The sequence below is a fragment of the Bradysia coprophila genome, assembly GCF_014529535.1.
Source record: "Bradysia coprophila strain Holo2 chromosome X unlocalized genomic scaffold, BU_Bcop_v1 contig_12, whole genome shotgun sequence".
Lineage (NCBI taxonomy): Eukaryota > Metazoa > Arthropoda > Insecta > Diptera > Sciaridae > Bradysia > Bradysia coprophila.
The window spans coordinates 3,620,546-3,638,163 of NW_023503293.1; the positions used below are offsets into that span (position 1 = coordinate 3,620,546).

Genomic DNA, 17,618 nt, shown 5'->3' on the forward strand with positions numbered 1-17,618 from the left:
AAAAAACAAAAAATAATTTCGGGTATTTTTTCCCATTAGTTAATTTCCGTTTAACTCTCCGTACATTGATGGCAGACATATTACGATCAATATAATAATTCCCCTTTCCGAAATTTTATTCATTCAGTCGATGGATATATACTATGTTTTCGACATCTGTCAAAGAATTAATCACAGAGATTGCCTGATACATTTAATGTGAAATCCATACATAAAATGTTTCAATATGGCTTACGCTTTTTCTTCCTCATGTTACAATAAAATTCGTTAAGACATCGCTAGGCATTGGATGGGTAAATCCGCTTACCATTTAGACAAAAAGCACAATTTTATTCTATGAATGGAATTGGTTTAATTTGAGAACGTGATGTGGATAATTTTTGTAATCGAAATGAATTGTAAGAATTTTACATTTTGCGATTACATCTAGGATTACAATTTGTATACTACATAGATGGGACATTATAGTGGTGTCGCTTCCGATTCTGTTTACAGTTTATTGAACTGGTAGACACAAATGTTTTTGATAGTCATTCATATCGTGCAGAGAAAGAAGTTGATAGGGAAGATCGGAGTATCGAAGGAAGTGGAGGAAGGAGAATACCACATTGTAATGAAAAATCGAGAAACGACCACCTTCTGAAAAAACGGGCGAGTTCCTGAAGAAGCAGTGAGTTGTCGCTAATTCTTCAAAAACTCACCTTTTCTTCAGGAAATCACCGTTTTTTAACATTTGGTAGAAGGGAAAATCTTTTGTACTAGATTTTAAAAAGGTGAGAAGAAATGATGACTCCCTGAAGAAAAGGTGAGTTCATGAAGAATCGTCGACTGTTTACCTCTTTTTCAAGAACTCGCCGTTTCTTCAGAAAGTCGTCGTTTCTAGTATCGTCGATTTTTCAGTACAATTAATACCACAGGGTCGACAAATTAGATTCATACTTTTGTTGTGTCGTCGATCTTCAATTTCGTCTAACATTCGAATTTTCGTTTAGTTAGTACTGTAGGTTTAAAAAGCCTTTTTGCTTTGAGAGCAGTGATTAGTACTCTGAGTAAAACCGAAACTTTTTTTAGTGAAAATTTATTGGTATGTGTGATAGACAGAAAAATGTGTTTGAAACTTTCGATTATTATCTGTCCGGAGTCTGGTTAAATGATCGTTGTCACGATTTCTACAATTTGAGTTCACATTATCGCTAAAGTTTTATCTCAGTTGTTTTAGCTTCTCACTCCAAAGACTCTTTTGTCTATCTAGAGCTAAAAAATTGTGACCTCGTCGCTCATTTCCTAGACTTGATACAAAAAGAGTTTTTTTAGCGAATTCGATTCTCTTTCTTTAGGCTTTTAGAATGGGTTAGGAAAAGTGTAGGCTTCTTTCTATTAATTTACAGACTACATTTATTCTAATCCAAGCTAATTATTTTTATTTTAAAATTTAAACTAAAAAAAAAATCTGTAAAATTGAAACTGTGAGATTGCTGTAGCCCAAACCCATTTTCCATTAAATTTTCAGACTCAGTTACAACAGTCCCAATCGAAAAATTCAACAAACTCTGATGGTACGACTTCATCACAACAACTCGGAACGAAAGTCGAACAGAAACCGGTAGAATGCAATCTTTGCCATCGGAAGTTCAAAAATGTTCCAGCTTTAAATGGACACATGCGACTACATGGCGGTTACTTCAAAAAAGATGCTGAGACTAAAAAATGTGATAAGAAAGAGTCACCGAATCCACCGCTACAAACTGCTAGTGTCGGCATTCGAGCACTAATAGAAGAGAAGATTATCAACAAACGCAGCAAGGATTTAAAGGTAACGTTGCCACTATTTAATTTATGTTTGCGATTAGATACTGATGTTATGAAATATTGAAGGGGTCATTTGTCGTACCTGCTCCACCGTTAGCAGTGCGTCGAGTAACGGAATCCGAATCTTTTATGACTCAAAAGAATTTAAACGGCACCGGCTCAACAATACAGGCAACTATTGTAACGTCGGCCGCATCGCAGACAACCACGATAGCGAATGTTTCCTCTGCCACCACAACAATAGCTACGACTGTTCCTTTGTCTCCACAAAAGCTTTCGATTTCGTCATCTCCACAGCTGGAAGGAAAAGACGCAACGCTAATAGAGCTGTTGAAAAGAGGAACTAAAGTAGCAGTTAAACGAACTTGTTCGGATCCCGGCCATTTAACATTTAACTCATCGTCAGCCAATCAGACTACTACAGTTATTTTACCCACCAATTCACTTCCATCTACTCCAAACTCTACACCACCATTGGCGATTTCTTTATCCGGAAGTAACAATTCTACATCCACACCGCTGTCGCTGACAATATCACAGGCGCCTAGCGATTCTGGTGACGTGTTCACATTATCCTACTCCGCAGACACCACTTCTGCGTCATTTTTCGGTGACAGTGATGTTTATAATGTTCCCGATACCGCGATGCTCTTACAGGCGGTTGATTCCATTCAGCTTTTACAAGATACGACAACAACAAATCATCTAGATGAAATCACTCCACTAGCGGATTACACTGTGTCCGAGAATGGCGATTTAACCGAATCGGCCATTCTAACTCGATATACGCCATCCCGACAATTACAAGCGGTCTTAAATTCACCACTTCCAGAAAGTCTTGCTGAATTTAGTACACTTCATTCCAAAGATTTTATATTGTATGGTTGCACCAGTACCGGATCTCCGACCACACAATCATCGGGCTCGCCACTGCCATCGCCGCTGGCCTACCCAACACCTCCAGCCAGTCATGAAACTATTGCTCAGGCATCTCCATTTTTAGATGAATCGCATCATTTTTCCGATGCTAATTCATTTTTCGATGACAAGAAAAATATCAACTTCCTCGAGGGAAACGTGAGCAATTTCTTCAAAGACCCGAAAGACTCTGAACTCACCGACAATGAACGCATATTGAAATTGAAAAACGAACTCTTCAACGATTCCAAATCCGTTATGGAGGAACACATTTACTTCAAAACCGAACCGGATGACGCATACGAAACCAAATCGTCGGACTTATTGGTTGGTAGTAATCAGCACGACCGAAGCATTGTCGAATTCAGTCAGAATTTATCGTTTTTGGATGAGCCGCAGAATTATCTCGACGATGCTCGAAACACGTCGTCGCCCTTATCAGCGGCATTTTTCACTGGTACTATGTCCAGTGCAGAAGAGGTTAAAGAGGCTCTGGAAGAAGTGCTACCGAACGAAAATGGTTCTTGCGAAAATGCAAACGACAATGATATCGACCTATATTACTTGCCCGCATTGGCTTTGCAATCACAAATGATGTTAAATTCGGATGATCCATTGCTGTCGTCATCGCCGAAAGATTTTATTCACAAGCAGCAAGTTCACAAGTTCGATTTTAATGTGTTCTGTCCACCCAATGCTAAGAAAATCAAAATCGAAGGCGTCGAGGAAACCAAGAAACCGTTGTCCATTCAAACGGAACAACATTTGAGTGAAGTGTTCTTGTGTCCAAATAATCTATCGTCGACAGCAACCAGCTCATCGCCGAAACCAACAAACACTTCATCGTCAATTTTACGGAAAAAGCAACCAACGCTAATCCGAAAAAATGTGATGTATAAGTCGAAACTACGACGGTCGCCAACTTCACACTACACACCATTTCCAATGTTAAATCCAGATCGTGCTGCATCCGGCTTATATACATCCACCGTGGCTCGCGATCACCTTGAAGATGTCATCGATTTCGATTTTGCTGAAACCGCATGTGTGCCAGAATTCCTCAACAAATCCAACGTGAACATTGGATCCGACTTCCAAATCAATATTCCACTTTATTGTTCGTCACCAACTTCCGACTATTCCAATTATTCCTACGAGCAATTGCTATGGGATCCCAGCATTGTCAAGAACGAACGGCAAGTCCAACGGTTCGTCGACTTGGCAAAGTCATCCGCAATTCCGTTAGGATGTCATTCCGAGGAAACTGCGTTGAAATCACTTTTAGAGGCCAACGGCGAAACGCATGTGGCCATATTAGCATTGCTACAAACCGCTCCGACGCCACTGCACAAGAGATGGTTGCAACATGAAATCGAAGCATTTCTGAGAGGGTTAGAAGAGTATGGCAAAGATTTTTACAAGATTGCTAAAGAGGTGAGTTATGCGACAAATGCATGGGCGGTCAGTTTTCAATCGAATTCATAACTTTCAGATCTCCAACAAAAGTGTCGCAGATTGTGTCCAATTTTATTATTTTTGGAAGAAATTGAACATAGACTACAAGATCAGCCATTTGAACAATGGTGATCAACATGACAACGCCAGTATGATGGTATCATCACAACAGCACAATGCCAATTCTCATATTGAAATTCGTCCTCATGTCTGCGAAATGCCAGATTGTTCAGCGGTAATTTGGAAATTTATAAAATAATTGCTCTTACCTAATACCTCCATTCAATAAACAGAGTTTCACATCAAAGGCAGCACTACATGGTCACACACGAATTCATTGTATCGGACGAAACATAAATACGCAGACTAATAGCGGAGTTCTACAGTCAGGTAGTTCGCATGGTTTAATATCAAGGGATGATTATCCCTGCAAGGTGTGCGGCAAGTAAGATCACCCCATAATCCTTAATATCATTTATGATTCATTTTGATTTATATGCCGTCGAAACTGACACTGCATTTAACGATCATTTTGCCATTAACGTAACAGTCTCTTGCATCGTACTAAAAACAGAAATCCCCCTAATTTAACCCTGCGAAAAAAGATGGTTGAAATTGAAAGGAAAATGTTGAAATGATTGATGTTAATAGGTGCTCCAAAACCGTACGACCAACTCTGTTAACAAAATCCACAAACCGAAAATATTTCAAAAGCCAAATTCCATTATTTTTTTTTGCACTACACGCACACACAGAACGAATCTTTTCCATATTGGATGAATGTAATTGAATGCATTGCATCAAACAGACCGCGAAGTACACCAACTAGACAGGGGTAGATGGTTATGTCATCTATTCTCTCGTTAGTGTGGCCTTTCATGTAAAATGAGTAAAATGAATGGAAGCTGAAACAAATGAAGATTTTGTGGAAATTGCTCGGATGATCAAGAGAAGTGACAGACTCGATAATGATGATGATGATGCTTACAGTTTGTGAACGGCTTTTATTTTCTCTTTCAATTCTTTTACGAGGATTAGTGGTCAACTTCGAAAAATTCACTAAAATTCTACGATTTGCTCTATTTTTATGAACAAGCACGAGAAAATACTTATCTGTAAGCTAAGGTCGCTAAGGTAGTCAGTTATTACGCCATATCTGAGAGCCTCTGTCGCTAGAATGTAAAAAAAAAGAATTCGTACGAGTATTTGTATGAGTGGATCTGCCAAGCAAACAGTTGAAGCATATTATTGTCTAACCTTCACTGACGCCCACTGTATCTCAATAGCGACGATTATTACCACTGACTGACTAAAAACTCTTGAATCGTCAGGTGCTTGTTTCGATGGTTTGTTTTTCAATTATGCCTTACCATCCCATTCAACAAACTGAAAGCGATATAACTACCTGTACCGTTACACATGCTGTTATTCACGAATAATGCGGGTCAGTCTCTTTTATTCATGAAACTTTTCGATGGATTTCCTATTAATTTCGCCCGAACTGCTTTATTATAAAATCAAAATATTATTTACCTCCCGAATGATGCGTTAGCGTGTGGTTTAATATATGTATTATATCGATTCGGTAACGCTGACTTAGAGCTAATTTTCCGAAATGGTTTTTAGAACATTTTTTTTTGTGGTTGTTCTTTCAGAATTTTCAACAAAGTAAAGAGCAGAAGTGCACACATGAAATCACATCGGCCTCAGGATACAGATACGAGCACAACCTAAATTTTTGAAGAGGACAACAAAAGAAAACAAAATCAATAAAATATTGTTCGGAACAAGAATTTAAAAAGGAAACAATCAAACAATATTAAGAACAAAAATAAAATTAAAACAAAAATGCAACAACAAAACAACTGTAAATTAGTCAAGGTAAATATAGTGACAATCTAAAAAAAAATTGAAAAATAATGGAAAAAAAAACCAAACAAAACAAAAAAGAACGCATTTTCTGGAAACAATGTAAAAATCACCTTAAAATAATGAAGAAAAAAATGAAAATTGAATCGAGTCTAAACAAATTTTAAATTTCGATTCAATGATTCTTGGTTCTGTTTCTGTAAATATTAAAAGAGAAATTATTATATTACTAATCTAACCCATCTGAGTCGTTTTACGAGAGTGGAAAGGAAATCGTGTTTTATTTTTTAATTTAAATTAAATGGGAAAAACAAAACAAAAAATTAAGAAGAAGAAGAAGACGACGACGACAACCAACATGTTAACGTGCTTTGTGCTAGGTAAGCAATTTTACAATTATTTTACCAAAAAACTAAGTTGAACAAGATAATTGTAATCTTAGGTCAAATGCTCAAATGGTTATTAAGCAAACTTGTTTCGGTAATTTTTTTTTTTATTTAATAATTTTGAACAAATCTTTTTCACAAAAAAGAAGAAACCGAAAATGTTTCAAGACCATGACTCAATCTAGTTAAACAAATCTATGATTTATTATGATTAGGAAAAGAAAAGTTAATTTCTTAACGTTTAAAACCACACAAAAATATTTATAATGAAAAATTATATTTCTTGATAATTCTATTAATTATAAATTTAAAAAAATGGGGGAAAACTAATAAATTATTATTACCCGGCGGGAAAAATAGGATTTGGCAAAGATATTCCTAAGACTCTCATTATTTCTGTGTTTTTTGGTTTTGTAAATTTTAATTTATGATTACAAATCTGCTCATAAATTTCATTATTTAATAAAATTTGCACAAACACACACATAGGCGGAATGAAGTTTTCAATTGAATACGTGATATTAATTTAACGCTAGAAATAGTTTCCATTCAACGTCGTTGATTATCCTATTAACCACACAAAAGTTGATTGTATTTGTGTGTTCGGTTGTACGATCAATTAAAAACCGATTCCGATTTCGACATGTTTCAGCTGTCTTCATTCAGATGTAGATTTTAGTTCTTCCATTAAACCTATATTCTCCAATCATCTGTTTTATCGGCATCAACTGACTGCTCATGGTGTGAAAAATGCATATTAAAGCCATTGAAGTTGAAGATTTGACTCAACTCAGTGTTTCCCTTGGAAGGTAAATTGGGCAATATTTTAATCTGTCAATGGTTTTGCTTTGTTGAGTAATGTAGCTTACGTATCCATGGGATAAATAATTCAAGGTAAATATGATACATTATCTACTATTGGGAAATTGCGATTTTCATTTATAAGATATTTGAGAGTTATGAGATCCTGACCATGAGTCGCTTATGGAAATTTACGTGTTAAAAAATTATCCTACAAATTACGGTCGACGAAAACCATGATTTGTGCTATGACGTTTCTAATATCACCAACTATTTCTGAAATATCACAGGTCACGGTCACCATAACGCAAGTCTCAATGTACTGAAAGCATTGAATTTAATTGCAAAAACCAATTTAAAATTAATTGATTATTGATTAATTACGATGCCAAAGGATCAATCTTTGCTATAAAAATGATATATGCTCGTTTCTGTGAAAAGGTTTCAAAAAATAACCCTTCCAAATTGAAAATATATCAATTACCTCAACTCTCTGTCAAACACCTTAACCTGTCGTAGACGGCAAACATATTAACAGTTTTTACGTGTTACGGCATGTTTCATTTTCATTTACATGGCCTAATCACGTAATCCCCTTTGGGTCGGGCTGTAACACCCCACTTATCAAATACACAACTTGGAGCCTCGGAAGTAATATACTATACTATGTGATCTGTTACAACGTTTGATCGAAGATTTTCAGAGATTAATTTCAGAAATCTTTTACTTCATTTGTTTTGAACATGCTTTTTGCTGTATAAGACTCATTAGTCAGAGCTTGTCCCTTATTATTGCTGTAGTTGTCGATAACAGATGACAGCCGTCTTTAACAGGTCAATTATAAGTTAGCGTGCAACATGGAAATTATAAGTAATTTTTCTATAAAAACTGTATGGACGATTTACGTATAAAATATAAGTTTTACGTCAACTTACAAGTGAAAATGGCAATCTGCCTATTATATCGATAAATTGGGAGATACCTTAAAGGAAATCAGTGGAAAAGCAGGCGAATAAGTAAGGTCTTATTCGTCCATGATGATTTGTTAAATTTTAGAAATTAATTGAAATTGAAGGATTTGTGAAAAGAACTATTCCCTGACTCTACATTGTAGCGGAACAGTTGAATAAAAACAAATTGAAACAAGTTAAAATCGGTTTTCTACGTCATTATTGGGCCAATTACTGAGATTGTATCAGTGGGTCCACAGCGATTTTTCGTCGTCGATGCATCTGGGTAGTACATAGAAGAGGCTACTTTCCCTTGACGTATACATGAGAAAAGGTGCTTTCAGAAATCTATAGAATAGAGACGACGTGTTATGGATCTATATTCTGTGAGAAACATTAACATCACTATCAATATATAACGAACAGGAACCGATTATTCTTTCGTTTCGAGAACTTGCTAAAGTAAGAATAAGAAGAGATAAACAGCAACAATCCAAAGAAGAACCGAAAATGAATATTAATTAAACCCTCTGATTCTCGATAAATTATAAAATAAAAATCAATAAAATTAATTTATTTGAAACAGAAAAATGAAAATAAGGAGAAGAAAAAAATGATGAAAATATTAGAAAAAAAAACTTTCCAGTATTAAAATAGACAATTTGAAAATGGTTGTACCTTAGATTAAGTGTTAATCGATGTCCTTCATATTATTATATTAATTATAAACAAGAAAAAAATATTATTATTACATTTCAAAATTAAATATATTTATATATTAATTAGAAATACAAAAAATAATGACAGAACACAAAACAAGATGGAGAAGAAGAAAAAAAACAATTAAATTGAAATGATAAAACACATTTTCATGAATAAATTATTATAAATGCCTGCAGTGGTATAAAATATGTTTTTGTGAAAACTGATGAATAAAAATCAATGTTAAAAATTATAATTTAAATGGGGCACGCAATTATTACTTCATATTATACTTATAATAGCTAAAAGAATTTTTTTCCTTGTTTTAAACTCTAAGTTTTGTTGATTTGTTTTAAGCACATTTTATGACTGTGTGGCTTAATATCTTAATTAAGAGAAACGAACAAACAATTGCAATTTTGTTAAGGTGTGTGAAAAAAAATAATAATTTATTTATTAGAAAACATTTTGTTTTGTCTGTTGATTTAACTAATTTTATAAAATTTATTTAATTAAAAAAAATTTAAATTAATTTCGCAATTAGATTCAATTTTATAAATTTTAAGATAATTTTTTGATTTGATTTTAAGTATATTTGAAAAATTTGTTGTTTATTAAAATAAAAGAAAATATTTGTTGAATATTTTGATAGAGAAAGAGAGCAAAAAAGAACACACAAGATATTTGAGAAACTTTTTATTTAAGCGATAAAAAAGTCAACCACGAAAAACCACACGAATGCCACGGAATAGTTTAAATTGCAGAGAAAGTACTCGGCTGCAAAAAAAAATATCAAAAAAAAGTCTTTACTTATGACATTGATCCATTTTCTGGAATTACCAAAGACAGAAAGAGAAAGAAAAAAACGATTAGACATCTAATTCATCGAACTATCACACACAAAAATGGTTAAAACTCCATATGTCTTCCGGAGAGTCGAACTGCATTTCTATCTGTTCGTTAAACGAGTCCTGTTTCATTAATAGATTAGAAGCAGACTGTTTGAACGATGATTGAACTTTTGGTAACGAAGGATATGTGCTCAGCCATTAATGTCCCTTCTTAATGTACTTAAATCTTTCGTAGTTTCCTCGACAACTTAACAGGTTCTCTCGCATATAAATACATCGACCGTTACACAATTCGGTATGCAATAACTTATACGGGAATGCGGATGCATTGAAATCTTGACAATAAAGCGAAGTATACTTGCCTTTAAAATGAAAGGCTTACAGAACGTCTCATTCTGAAAAAGTTGTAAGTCAACATATCCCTCTGTTTGAAGTGTATTTCCCTATGCATGAATATGAGATTTTAACTCACCTAACCAATTCTTCTCAGTATGTGTAACATACAAGTAACCCGACCAAAATTATCCGTGACGCATCAAATACCGATACAGATTCCCACTTTATTAGCTTCCAAAAGTTTCTTTTTTTATTGTTCAGATGTTCATGCTTAAAATGTGGAAATCTAACGATCTGAGACAAAAAAGGAGCACGCTTTGGGAGTATAGCGCAAGAAAGCGACCTCCATTCAGTGTTTTCAATCAAATATGCTTTTTATTATATTTTACGCTTTTATTTTCCGTAGGGTCAAAACTATCCTTTTAAACCACTAGGGGAAACAAAAGCCTATACAGAACTCGGAATAATCAAAATAACTTGTGATTTTTGATCGCGGCTTCTTCGCCTGGATCAACAAACTGCACACGAAAACTGGACTTTTCAACTTTTTCCGTTGTTATGCAAATGACTATTTCTGTGTACGCATAATGAACAAAGAATGTTTAGCTAGCATCGAGGTTAGTATATTGACGTATAGACAGCAACAAGACCAATCGACCCTAGTTCAGCATCGAACTCCATTAAAGTCGATGGATTGAACGACTTCTGAGAATCACATTGTCCAAAATCATAGAATCGTATCACAGCCGTTTCTGGAAGTCGTTCATCCCTCGGTTCAAGTTCTTAAGATCGTTCTTTAATTTTCCGTGAAAACGATTCCAGAAAATAGATGAATGGCGTCGTACAAATAGTGAAATATTTGAGTATGTTGAATGCTAAGCTTTTGCCGAGATGTTCTACTTTGATATTTAAAAAAATTTATACGGGGGCATTAAAATAACATTATTTTTATTCGAATTTCGTTTTTTTATGTTATTGTTTCTTTTGTTTGCTTTTTCAGACCAAAAGCAATGATTTCTTCTGATTTAGTTATTTTGATCTGAACATATTTTTCAAATCTTCCTCTATAGTAGAATTGACTTTTTCATTATTAAAAAAAGATTAAAAAAATCAAAAATAATTCATCGAAATTATTTTTAGTAAAAAAATGAGAACAAACATACGTTTAATAATATATGTCTTTAAAAAAAAAAACAACCAAATACACACCGTATTTCTCTACCTTCACTCACTCACTTTCAATCTTTCGCTACTAAAGCATTACAGAACAAAAGAAAATAAAAACACACAAAAACATAACATAACCAAAAAATAAAATTAAAAAAAAAAAAACAAAAAGCACTATATTGATGACGTAATTCCTTATCTGTGGTACCTGCGTGCATTTCGCGCGGAAAATAACGTCATACTCTGTGTTGTGATTTTTCAGAGAAAAAAATAATAAAAAAAGTAAAAAAAAACTATAAAAAGAATATATTTAATAAACTATTTGTAAACTTAAAAAAAATGTATAGTAAAATAATAAAAAAAAAAATATAAAAATGTGTCGAATTTTTGTAAGCGGTTCATACTTTAACTATTGTTAAATTAGTATTTATTTCTCGTTTTTCAAGACTACATTTTTCTAAAAAAAAAAAACTTTTTTTGAACTTAATAAGAATGTACTGTGAGCAATCGATATTTTGGATGATGACATCCAAAAGAAAAATACAGAAATGCTCAAAGTATAATAAAAATGAAAAGGAAAATAAAAAACTGTTTTAACCTAAAAAGAAAAAAAGGAAGATCCCACTTATGTCCTAATATTTATTACTCTAAACACACTTTCCAGAAATGAAATGAGAAAACAACCACACATAATTACACTTAACCACCCTTAATCCTTTCTACCTCCTTCAAAGTAATAAAAAAAATGAAAAGAAAAAAATTAATTAAAAAAAAAACAATTTGATAATAACTAACTCATAGTCCTTAGACATATCAGTTTTTACATAGGTGTAGGTATATGTAAAAATAACAATTAAAAATGGGAGAAACAAATGGAAAAAATCGTAAAATATAAATCGAAAGCAAACAAAAATATAGAAAAAAAAGTGTCAAACCAATAATTTCAAAATTACGAGTTTTACCTTCTTCATAAATTATATATTTAAAAAAAAATGTTTCATTTCGAATCATTTTCGTGTTTACATTTATTTATTTTTCTCATGTTTCCTCAGTTTGATGAACCCACTCCACCAACTCAACCCCCTCCGACTTACATTTTAAAACGAAGAGAAAAATAAAAATAAAATTTAAAGTAAAAAGAAACTTAAAATGAAAGAAAAAACCTAAAATCGAGAAACTTTAAATCAAAATTGAAATCTAAAATTTAAAAAAAAAATTAAATTAAAAGAAAATGAAATAAAAAAGGGAGAAAATTGCCAAATTAAATCCAACACAATCAAACTTCTATTAGTTAGTGGTAGATTATCGAAAATTTATTGAGTGTTTTAAAGTAATAATGAGGAAGCCGTTCAAGTTTCCCACTTAATTTTCTTCCTTATAATTAATTACCAATTTTTACCCATAAAGTCATTTTTTACAACCAACGACGAATTCGGGAATAAATTGGTAAGCCATTTTGAAGAGGATAAAATAGGAAGGTGTAGAAAGAAACGCGTTACATAGGTTTCTATTTAAAAGAAACCAACAAAACCAACAAAAAAAAACTTGTAAATTCAATATCGTGCAAACAAGTAATTTGCCTATTAATGAAATCTTTTGGTCGTGTAACATTTTATTTACAAAGAAGAAAAATGAAGTGTAATAATGTAAGTTAGTTCTATTGGTGGCCTAAAACGTGTATTCATTTTTATCGATTTATTCATCAATATATCTGCATTTGAAATCTCGTAAAATTTCAATTTACTGTGCCAAAAAAAAAGAGTCGCAAACCATCAAAATGTTACAGACGCACATTCTTATCGTAAAAGACATTTTCGGTACTGGGAAACCACACCAATATTTACATAATAACAGTTGGTAGCCTCATTGTACCGTGTTAATGGCCTATCCATTTCATGGAAATGGTTGTCTTCTATATAAACCTGTGTATGAAGTTGCAACAACGAATTTGTTGAGCATTCAATTTGCTTGAGCGTTCATTAAATACTCAGAAGATGAACCCTAGGACGAACCAAAATCCAAACTAATCGAGATCGACTTGAATTCTAATCCACATATATCGCCCGGAACATCTTATGTTGACGTTAATTTTTTTTTTATCTTCTATAATCGCTCAATGACGCTCTGCAGATCGCATTACGTGCATGTCGCTATAAACTCCCTCGTTGATAAGAAATTAACTTGCCTCAGGGACAATTTTTGTTATTTTTTTTTTTCATATTACCTTGAATTTCCCTACATGTCCTTGGAATTTCCGAACTTACTTAATTTTCTCAAAAGATATTTTTGGGAAAATTTGAAACATGTAGGAAAAATCTGGAAAATTTTAGAAAATGTTTATCCAAAAAATTTTCCTATGCCCAAATGTTTGATCGCCTAGATTTGCTTTTTTTGTAAACGCACTACACCTTTTAGCAAATTTCTTGCTGACCAAACTTCTTGTTGCAAATACACATCGGAGCTGTTTCAAACGTTTTTAATGCGAATATCAATGTTGTGTCATCAGTACCGGAAGAGGTTTGCGCATTCGTAGTAGATTCTTAGTTCCTAAAATTCCGTTGTCTTTTGAATTTTGTGAAATACTTTTCCAAATCTAATCCACAAAACAAAAACCAGCCAATTACAAAATCTTCTTCCAGTGAATCAGTAGCCCTAGACACTGCACCGGATATTTATACATACACAAGAAAAAAAAAACTGCCTAATATTTTCACTCTTATCCCAACCCATTTTCCATTTCGATGAATGGTTTTATTATTTTTGTCCACACACAAGTAATATGATAAGCTCATTCAATTTATTTGAAAAAAAAGAAGGAAAATTTATACAATAAGAGTGTACTTATATAAGGCTGTTTCTGAATGCTAAACAAAACAAAACGACTCAATTCTTTACGTGTAGAAAAAAAATGTGAAATGCTAATTTAACTGTATAACGACAAACAAACAAAAAAAAGACATAAGAACAAAAAAGTGGAAAATGCATAAATTTTAAAATGCCAAAAATTAAAAAAATGGAAAAAATAATCAAATTTTATCTCACACAAACGTTCTGGTAATTTAGTGTCGGGAGATTTTAACGATTTTAAGATTCTGCTCAAACTGACTACCTGGTAGGCATATCTGATCGCTGAAAATATGTTGTGTAGTACGCAGGGATAATGATTCTTTTGTGCAAATCGATTAAGTAAAATCTTATCAGAGAAACTATGGATTATTATCAAATATTATCCAGACATCTACGATTCAAAATTAAGCGATGAGCCATTGTTCCCGTATTTAGCGTAATTTATGATAAAATAGACCCTAAAAGATACTTCAAGCAAATGCAGTAACACGTAACAGGTTAATGTTCCGTTGAGATCCGCTTGGAATTTATAAAAGGTTAGGACATCAAAGTTTTACTGCATTACTGAAGCTTAAGAAAACTTAAACTGATAGCGATATTACAGTACAAGTTTTTGATAATTAATGCGCAACGTATGCAACTTGGTATTTAGTTCAGTGACGTACTGAACTGCCTTTCACTGCTTTTATGTTGCAACAGAAATAAAATATCAAACTGAAACCAGAACGATATGTCAGGATCAGACCGAGGAGCAGATAAATATAGAAAATTCCTGATTAAGAAAATCCCACAAAAAACCGTTTAAATCTTAAATCTTGAAATTTGTGTAAAACTGTTACTCAGTAAACGGTAGACCACTTGCACTTGGAATACACGATTATCTGTCGGGTCAGAAATTAATCGTCTTTAATACATCTGGTGAAAGTTAGTAGCAACGCTAAGCATATGGGCATAGCTACTTAGGGTGCTGCATTCTTTGACAGTTTAGTATTGATATTTCTGTAGATTATGCATTACCTCAAGTATTTGATGAACAAAAAAAATTTGCTCGAAGATTGTGGGTTCGGTTCCCACCTTTGCCCCAATTTTCCATTTCAATTACATGTGCTCCCATTTACACTTACTTCAATGGTCCGATGCCAAGGCGTAAGTCGAAAATATCGAACGACCTATCTATCAGTTTTAACAGAATCTTAAATACGATCCATCTAACTCGATTGTGAATTATTATTATTTTTACTTAGGTTATCCATCATACCACATTGTCAGCATTATGTTATTCTTTTCTTTCTTTTCAAACATTGAAACTAATGTGACAGATTGAATAACTACTTGCAGCAATTAAAAAATTATGTTGAAAGAGAAACTGAAGATTTATATTAAAAGATATAAATGAAAATAAATTTAAAGAAACGAAAAATGACTATAAAATATTTAAATGTGCATAGGATTGTTCTATATGCCAATATATAAACGTAACATCTATTTTAGTTACTACTGATGAGAAAAAAAAATATGTACAGAATAATAAATGGAAAACCTAGCTTTCCAATTTTAATGAAATGAAAAAGAATATAAAAAAATAAATAAACTAAATTTAAAGAAGAAAAAAATCAAAATGAAAAAAAAAATCAAAAAAGCAAAAGAAAACAATGAAAAATTGACAAAAAAAAGATTCAAAATTAAAAACTAAATTTTATTAAAAAATATTGTTTGTACGATGTGATGCAAAGTAATCTTTTTAATAAAACTCAGTTTTTATATCTGTAAATTATAAACAAAAACAGAAAGAAAATTCACACAAAAATACTAAAAATGAAGAAAAAGAAGAAGCAAAAAGAAGAAACCGAAAAACATAACACACAGTAAAACACAAAAAAAGATTCTCGCCAACAATAAAATATTAAATCAATGTAAAAGAAAAAAAAAATATTAAAAATAAACAAAAAAATCTTTCTCTGTGATTATACTATATTTAATTAAAAAAACAAAAAAAAATGGATTAAAATTCTGATGACGACGTACGGAGGAAGCTATATAAAAAAATGGAAAATATGACATACAAAAAAAATAATTTAATCAGAATGAAAATGTATATTTTATCTCATTATGTGTATGCAAATATATGTAATGTAAATTCTATTGAAATTTGCGTTTTATTTGACAATTGAACGTCCCTAAAGGACGTCCACGATTTTGGTGTTTTTTTAGAACCCCATCACATTGCGTCCGCTTTTCTTAAAAATTGTTTTTTTTTTAACCCAAAATGTAAAATACTACTGATCACTCGAACTTTGAAAAGTAATCAGCTTTTTATTTCCATCTGAAAACGCAAAAACCTAGATTCTTACTGATAATACAACTGGCCTACGAAACATTTTTGGCTAGACAGCTGCCAATCCTCCTTTTGATTGATTTATATTATATTTTCATGCTTCGGGGCCGAAAATGAGGGCAATTTTTCGAATTTTCTCGGGTTTCCGGCCCTCTGCATGAAAACTCACATGTGCACCTGTTTGGGACGGTTGATTTAAGGCACTTTCGCTTGTAAGCCTCACTTCGTTCGGCCTACAATCCGCGAAATTGCCTAAAATCAATCGTCCAAAACAGGTACACAAATGACTATTTCAACCCAGTGATAGAATCCACTAAGCAACATTAATTAATTTTTTTGATACCAACATTGAAAAATGATACTTTCGCCCCGCATATGAGGGGCGAAAGTAAAAAAATGCATCCCACGGGGAGAAAGTACTTAACGAAGAGCGAACGCAGCTGAACGAACAGCGAAAGTGACTGACGTCACAGAAAATGAGAGAAATGAGTCGAGTTGTCAACAAAATCCGCTCATATTATGCAGAATACTTTGATCAAAATTGTAAAACACTGTGCGCCAGTGTTCTTATTGAAATTAGCATACAAAGTTGATACTTTTTGTTACTGAATGATTTGTTAGTTATATCTTAATTTTTGTGTGTGTTATTGTTGTGATGGCTAAATTATTACATTTTTCATATACCAGGGGGCTGCCGCCCCCTGGACCCCCGCATTTTCTGGCTAAATGCCTTTTTATTTCAACATTTTGTTGCGATGTTTGCGATACGTATCAATTTTCAATGTTGGTATCAAAAAAAATAGTATGAACGACTCGGGGCAAAAGTAAAAAAATTCAACCTGTGCGATTAGAACCCTTGCCTTCGGCGCGGGCTCCAACTCTCGCACACGGTTGAATTTTTTTACTTTCGCCCCTTGTCATTCAATGTACTATTGGACGTTCGATGGTGGGTTGTTTTTATATTTTTTTTAATCAGTCATTAACATTTTCTCACAAAAACTTATCTCGATTTTTTTTTTTACTTTTCTGCCTCATAAAATCTGAATACACGAAATGAATTTCTAAGTGGTGATTTTTCCCTATATAGTAAATCGAAAATATCAACAAAAAAAATCCATTGATGTAGAGTAGATTTATGATCGCTTGCTAAAAAAAATCCCAAAATAATAGCATGCACAGCTATTAACGTTTA

General features: G+C 32.8%; 1 protein-coding gene across 4 annotated transcripts in view; it reads left to right on the plus strand.

Annotated features, from left to right (window-relative positions):
- LOC119067280 (probable serine/threonine-protein kinase nek3) overlaps nt 1-6,356 on the plus strand; it is a 193,444-nt gene extending 187,088 nt beyond the window's left edge. For 2 of the 4 annotated variants that reach the window (XM_037170158.1, XM_037170157.1), the window contains exons 10-14: nt 1,511-1,813; nt 1,876-4,161; nt 4,220-4,417; nt 4,476-4,627; nt 5,838-6,356. In XM_037170158.1, coding sequence (XP_037026053.1) covers nt 1,511-1,813; nt 1,876-4,161; nt 4,220-4,417; nt 4,476-4,627; nt 5,838-5,916 — 3,018 coding nt within the window. In that variant the 3' untranslated portion in view covers nt 5,917-6,356. The remainder of the gene's footprint in view (nt 1-1,510; nt 1,814-1,875; nt 4,162-4,219; nt 4,418-4,475; nt 4,628-5,837) is intronic. The other 2 variants (XM_037170159.1, XM_037170160.1) reach the window with 2 other exon arrangements.
- Nucleotides 6,357-17,618: the final 11,262 nt, after the last annotated feature.